The sequence below is a fragment of the Phaethon aethereus genome (genome assembly GCF_964289735.1).
Source record: "Phaethon aethereus genome assembly, chromosome: 10".
Lineage (NCBI taxonomy): Eukaryota > Metazoa > Chordata > Aves > Phaethontiformes > Phaethontidae > Phaethon > Phaethon aethereus.
Genome location: NC_138586.1, coordinates 24,586,922 through 24,594,389, shown reverse-complemented (window position 1 = coordinate 24,594,389; position 7,468 = coordinate 24,586,922). Strand labels below are relative to the sequence as shown.

General features: G+C 48.2%; 1 protein-coding gene across 1 annotated transcript; it reads left to right on the top strand.

Annotated features, from left to right (window-relative positions):
* Positions 1-545: 545 nt before the first annotated feature.
* Positions 546-6,660, top strand: LOC309408285 (G-protein coupled receptor 83-like; the record flags this gene model as incomplete). Its single annotated transcript, XM_082004079.1, has 4 exons — positions 546-965; positions 3,102-3,227; positions 5,380-5,513; positions 6,036-6,660. The coding sequence occupies exons 1-4, from the start codon at positions 588-590 to the stop codon at positions 6,658-6,660; spliced, it is 1,263 nt and encodes a 420-aa protein (XP_081860205.1). The 5' UTR covers positions 546-587.
* Between the last annotated feature and the right edge of the window lie 808 nt (positions 6,661-7,468).

Sequence of the window (7,468 nt, the reverse complement as noted above, 5' to 3'; positions counted from 1 at the left end):
ATACAGCACAGGGAGAGCAGCGCCCGCTCAGCCTCCCAGCAAGGCTGCTTCAGCGGAAAGCTCAGGGGTGCTCTGAGGATGGAAAGAAAAGGGAAAAGCAGCCCTTGCTTTTTTGATTCTGACAAGCTCTGAAAACTCTGGGGAAGAAGAGACCTGGCGGATGAAGGACTATGTGGAAAACCAATAAAGCAGATTTCCAAGGAGAAGTTGCGGGAGAGCAGCCAAACAGTGCCCTGGAGGGAATATTCACTAGGATTTCTTCCTAGGTGCAGAGAGAAAGCGTTTGGGGATCCCTGGTATTTCAGCACCCGAATCAGCCTCTCTTTATGTAGGACATATGGGACTGAAGGACAGCAGCTGGCAAATCTCTGGAGCAAAGCTCACGTGCAGTCAGCACGGGAAGAAGGACCCATTTATCGACTCTTTTATGTAGTTTGCAGCCACGGCGCAGATTTTTAAAATGCATGTGTGTGTGCTCCCTCCTGCAACCACTGGCTTTAGCAGCTGAGCTGCCAGGAACGAGGGCAGAGAGGAACGTGCAGCCTGCCCGGGGACACGGGCAGCGCCGGAGCGGTGCTTCCTGAGCCATGAGCAGGCACACGTGGTTCCCTTTGCAGTACATCTCCAAGCCCTTCTGGAGAGCCGAGAATCCCAACACGACCAACTTCTTCTCTGCACTGTACGGCTTCCCTAACCAATCCTTCTTCCACAGTGATTTGGACCTGGAGGACCTCGGGGACTTTGGCAGTGGGACCAAGTATGAGGGCGAGTCCCAGAGTCGGATGGTGAAGGCGCTGCTGATAGTAGCCTACTCCGTGATCATCTGCATCTCGCTCTTCGGCAACATCCTGGTGTGCCACGTGGTGATCAAGAACAAAAGGATGCACTCCGCCACCAGCCTCTTCATCGTCAACCTGGCAGTTGCTGACGTGATGATCACCGTTTTGAACACCCCCTTCACACTGGTGAGCATCCGGCTTGTCTGTGTTTCACTGCTGCCTGTGTGTGCCTGTCAGCTGTGTACACGTGTACTGACGGGGCCAGGACGGGCTAATACGCAGAGTTTCTTTTGGCTCCCCCCGCTCTCCTTTTGCCTGCCGGACAAGCTGCGGTCGTGTCCCCTCTCCCCGCAGCCCCTCGCACGCAGGCAGGGCTCGGTGAGCAGAGCCGCGGCTCTCGTGCCCCCCTCGCAATCCCGTTGGGACGCGTCGCTCCTCCGCAGCCGTCCCCCCTCTTCCAAGTGCGGATGTCGAGGCCCCGTTGTCTTTTGATGGAGAAGGAAGCGGGGACAAGTCTGACACTAGAAAGTCCAATTAAGTGCCAGTTTCCTACGGAAACAATGCAAACGAGGTCAGTCCTCATGAAGATGATCGCAGGGGAAACCTCTACGTCTCCGCTGCGCCGTGGCAGCTTGGCGTGCCTCTTACTGGGGTACTACAAGCTGCTTCTTGGGGCTGATTGTCCTTTGTTTATATTCAGTTACTAAACAATATAAGACATAAAATAAAAGAAAAGAATGAGGTGGAAAGTATCAAATGTATTCATTTCTTGCCTCACTGTCAGTCTATAAACAACGTGTAAGTAGGATGCCCGTATCGCTGAATTTGACACAGCTGTCTGGTGTGGAAGCATACCAAATACTCCTGCTTCCGTCCTTGGCAGAGCTGCCCATAGTGTTCCTCTGCCTTCCGAAAGCGGTTCCCGAATTATCAGTCTGAATTCACCTTTTCTTAAATTGATCTTGTTTCTTTGGTGGGATTTGCACCCCGTAACCTGTTCAGGGAAAGGACGGTGCCCTCGTGTGTGTTTGCACAACAGTCACACGTTAGGCACAAGCAGCTAATAACTGCAGTCTGTCTTAGGAAAGCGATATACATCAACTTCAAAGAAACAGCACATCGATACATATTCAGTGACAGAGTCATTACTACTAGAGTTGTCTCTACCGGGAAATTAATTAGATTAATTGAAAACAGATTAGCTAGTCTTGACTAAATTTCTGTATGGGCAGATGTTTTGTAGTAACTGTCCATTACTTCAAATTAGCTTAATCTGCTTCCAGAATGAGTTACGTTAATTTGGAATAAATACTGCGCAGTCAGGAGTAACAAGGGAGCGAGACAACAACTGTTATTCGGAATAATCTCCTCTGCAGAAAAGCCGCAATAAGCAGCACCTCTCTGGGATCTAGTGAGGAATGCCGTGCTGCCCGTGGCACTACGCCTCAGGACGGCTTTAAGCGGCTGCCTCCCTCCCTCCCTCCTCTCCGCTCCCGAGCGCGGCTGGATTTCGTGCCCAGGTGGAGGTGGCTGCCGTGCCTGCAGAGGTCAGATCAGCGAGGAACGTAGCCCAGCTTGAGAAGCCTGAGTTGCTTTTTCAACTGGAGGGTAAAATTTTCCTCTCTGTGTAACTTAACTGACACCTCTGAAGTTGCTGCTGATGTATCTCGCGATACAAGATCAATACGAGATACCATGCTGTGATGCGAGCAGCGTCGGGCTTGGAGATTAGTGTGCGAGCAGGATGCTCGCTCCATGTGCTGTTTCCGAGCACGGCTGGCGACTGCAGACCCCAGAAAGAGCAGAGACCCAAGGCAGGCACACCAGGGTGCTCCGCAGACAGCCGGGCCCTAACTCGGAGGTCTTACCTCGCTATTCCCTCGGTGACGTTTTCTACCATGAAATTATCTCACTGAGTTTTGAACCCGTGCAACTTTCAGCACCCACAAAGTCAAACACGCAACAGTTTTTAAGGAGGCAAGCTGCTGTTTTTCCCTGCAGAGCCTCACCAAGGAGTCGAGCTAAGATTTCTTTACATTTTCCAGAAGGGCCATGTTACACGTATGCACATACCTACACACGCGCAAACACTCGTACACAGAGAACTACTCACGTGGATTTGTTTTCTCAGTATAATAAATCTCATCTCTGTTTCAGAGCCTCTTGCATAGTCACTGTTTCCCCAGAAAAGCTGAGTATAATGCATCTACAAAGCACAAGGGAACTGTTAAAGCAGTTTTTCCTTACCGTACTCCGGGGAAGCCTATTTGCTCCTCTGCAGATAGTGCACGCTCTTTTAATCCAGCCACGTCTGTTCTCCAGGTGCGGTTTGTAAGCAGTACCTGGGTTTTTGGAAAGCTGATGTGTCACGTAAGCCGGTTTGTTCAGTACTGCTCCGTTCACGTGTCCGTGCTGACCCTTGCTGCCATCGCTCTGGATCGGCACCAGGTACGTGATATACACCACCCCTATGTTTGATAGAAAACAGGGAGCTAAGTACACAGTTTCTTCCCCTTCAAATCCCAGTGCCTGGAAACCTGCGTTGTCTTGGGAATTGAGGCATGGAGGGGAGGATTCCAGCTTTCATGGCGGTGGATAAAAAAAAACATGCTTTTTTGCAGCGAGGGTGATCAAACACTGGAACAGGCTGCCCAGAGAGGCTGTGGACTCCCTGTCCCTGGAGATACCCAAAACCCAACCCGAAGCAGTCCTGGGCAGCCTGCTCTAGCTGGCCCTGCTTTGCACAGGGGGCTGGACTCGGTGGTCTCCGAGGGTCACTGCCCGCCTCAGCCACTCTGTGGAGGACAACCCTGGCAGCATGGCAGGAATATATTCTGAAGTTCAAACACCGGCAAGACAATGCATTATGTCAGGATTTATTTATGATGAGTCTTACAGTTTTTAGGCTTGCCCCTTTATTTTGGGATACCTAAGACGGGAATTAGTGAGAACTATGTTAGCACATTCAGTTCAAGGTGAGAAATTCTCCTCTCCTGCCCCTGCCCCGATACTTTTTTGGCACATACCAACCAGGAAAACCTTACCGGTCAAGCAATGAGTGTAAACCAAATGGTTTCCTTGAAGTGTAATGCCGTTTGTAGTTTTTGCTTAAGCTGATAAATGCAGTGCACTGGCAGAGCAGATCCTGCAAGGTGTGCTCTCGGGCAGACTGTGTTTTTCCTGCAGTGCTGGAGCCACAGAAATGGTTGTTACTGAAAAGCAATCTCACATGACAAATGACATGGCTAGATGAAATTCAAAGCAAGAACAGATTCCACTCTGATCATCTGGGATGTGCTCCATCTGGTGTCAGAAAATCACAATGCCTGCCAGCGTATAGATCATCTGTTTCTGCCTTTTTCACCACAAAAAGTTTGGTAGTCTGCCCATGCTATATGCTATATTGCAGCACCTGAAAGCGTTTGAAGAATGATTAATTTTAATCAGTAGATTCTGGGTTGATTGCAAAGCATGGCTAGGTATCAAGAAGTCTTCGTTCAACTAAGGCCAAATGCAATGCCTGCCTTTAAATTCAGTGGAGTAGGTTCCTCAGAACTGGAATTAGCTAGTATGGCCCAAGGAGATAAAAATAGGAGTAAGGAGGTGTCACTGAGCAAAGAGAAATCAACACTTGCCTCTAAAAATATTGCTAGTCCTCAGAGGTACCAGAGCAGACAGATGCTCCAGGGGAGTTGTAGAAGCTCGATTAAGTAGATATTTATAATGAGACTAGAAAAGACGTGCATAAAATACCTAGGGCTTCATCAGCTAAAAGATCATTTGGATGACATGATAGGTCTATTTTTGATTATTGTTTCATTGCCTAATATAATCATCTGTAGTGCATGTAGCTCAGCGGACACCTAACCATCACGATCTCTGAAGTCAAGCTGATGGGTGACACGGGGCATGTTTCTCTGCTCAGGGCACTGGGCCAGCAATAACACTTAACACTTGCACAACTCCTTGCGTTTTCCAGCCCTTATACTGCCTGAAGTCCTGTAAAATTAGTCTCTCCTTTCTGCGTTTTAACGCTGGGGGGATGCAGAGATGCTGCAGTGCTTCAGACTGCAACATAGGGCTGAAAGAGTGACCAAGATGTTGTCATATAAAGTAGTCCTCCTCAGCAGGAAACACACCTGGACTACATCCTGCTGTAGCTAGTACTGCCCAGGGTAAACCGTGAATGTAGAAGAGACCAGTCTTCAGGTTTGCTAGTGCTATGTTGGCCAAAGGCCAACATTCAGCCCTGGTTCTCAAGCATCTCTTCTCTGTGCCTTGCAAGTCCACCAAGTGCCAAATGTGAGCACCATGGCTGCCATCTGTATTGGAGACCTTGTCTGTAGTAATTGGGAGACTTTTTACACCCTACAGTACGAGCCAGAACAGCCTCTTGGCTTTCAACTTGTGCCACACTTAATGTCCACGCTGCGTATTCCTTGCTGTCCTGGAAAGCACACATGCCGTTTGCTTCTTAGTGATCAGCGTGAAATGCTTGCTCCCGGACATGGACAAAGCAAAGATGCATTCTCTTGTTCTTGCAGCTTGTTTTTATCAGTTGAAGACATTGTAAATCCTCAGGATCGGTTGTTCTCTGCAGGTTATCATGCACCCTCTCAAGCCACGCATGTCCATGGTGAAAGGAGGGATCTGCGTCATTATCATCTGGGTTATGGCCAGCTGCTTTTCACTGCCTCATGCCATTTATCAGACTTTGACAAGATTTTATATAGGGTAAGACATTTACATGGTGCATTTTTTATATGACATATGCAGCTTAATCAAAGCCCCACAGATTTGAAGGCACACATCTCTCCATCTGTGTTATTAAAAAAGAAAGTATGGTGAAACAAAGAAGTCTTCCTTCTCCTTGAGCAGGCGGTGTGTTTCCCATGAAAGGGCAATGAAAATCAATGGAAGTGCTTTCAGGCTTGCTTGTTATTTGATCTTGGCCCAGAGATTCAGCCCTGTAATTTGAGGCAGGTACAGAAGAGAGATGCTCTTTGTCATTAGAGGGCACAGATGTCAATATGGATTATTTTTTTCTTTTCCTGGGGATGTGTTTTTTTCACTGGGGCCAAAGGTCAAACTTAAAGCAAAATTTTCCATTGGACATGGCGCTAGCCCGTGTTACTGAATTACTTCTGCTATATGTACTTTTACTGAAACTTGTAAGAACATCCAAGATGTTTGTTCCCCAGGTGTTGTGTGCATCTGGTAGTGGAATTAACAGTTCTTTCTCTCTTTGATCTTCAGAAACAGAACAATACGAATGGTCTGCCTCCCCAGCTTCCCTCCTCCTGCTGATCTTTTCTGGAAGTATTTGGACTTGACTACTTTTGTTCTCTTGTATGTCCTACCCTTGCTTGTGATCTCTGTCACATATACCACGGTGGCCAAGAAGCTTTGGCTGAGAAATGCCATCGGGGACCTCACCATGGAGCAATACTATGCCCACCAACAGAAAAAGAAGATGACGCTGAAGATGCTGATGGTGGTGGTGATTGTCTTTGCAGTATGCTGGTTCCCCCTGAACTGCTACGTGGTGTTGATCTCCTGTAGGGCCATCCACAGTAGCAATGCCCTGTACTTTGCTTTTCACTGGTTTGCCATGAGCAGCACTTGCTACAACCCCTTCATTTACTGTTGGCTGAACGAGAGCTTCAGGTCTGAATTGAAGTCCTTGCTGTGTGTGTGCCGGCGAAGGAGTGCAGCCCAGAGTCATGCTCTGCGGTCCATCTCCCCGCCTTTCAGGCACGCCTGGGTTGAGAACTGCCATTATAAAAGAGGCAGTGTCTGCCAGAAGGCAAGGGCATCCTCCCAGAGGAACTCTGCAAAGACAGACATATCCAGCGTTCAGCCAATTGTGGCCGAAAGCTAAACCCTTCATCTGATGGCCAGGCAGCATCGTGTGGTAATTGCAAAATCACAGGAAAAACTGAGTTGGAAAGGACTGCTGGAGACCGTCTAGTCCAACCTTCCGCCCAGAGCAAGCTAACTTCAACGTTTGATTGGGTTGTTCAGGACCTTGTCCAGTCAGGTTCTCAGAAATCTCTGGGGACAGACTGCCCACATGTGGCTCCAGAGTGAGGGGTATCGAGGGAATTTTTCATTGGAACAGTCAGCAAAAATCAAAAGAATTCTTTAACAGCACACAAAAGCTTTCACAGCCAAAGCAAATAATGGGAGCCTACATTGATTATACACACACCAACTGATGCATACTGGTTTAAAGTAGATGGCTGTTTTTGCATATAGAAACACTGTATTGATTCCATCATTTCATTTATTTGTAATCTACTCAGGATGAATAACGTTTATAGCCATTCTTTTATTTATACCCAGCACATCTCAGCCGCTTGCTCTGCTGTTACAGAGATGCTGCAGCTCTGCCTGTCCGCCTCGCTGCCACCCAGCCATTTCCCTGCAGCACGGCGGATGGCCGTGCCTGCCAGTGGAGGGGAAAAGAAATCGGAAAGTCTCAAAAATCGCAACCGGAGCACAGCTTAGAAGCAGGGTAGCAAAAACTCCATTTGTGCAAGCATTCTTCTTTCAATGGCTTGTTTTGTTCTGTCAGGACGTCTAGTAGCCACTGTAAAACACTGCTTAGACTGCAATCTCTGGTCAAGAAGGAAATTATGCAAGTGAGCTCATTCTCAGGCACTAGCTAGCTGAGGAACCAACCCTCC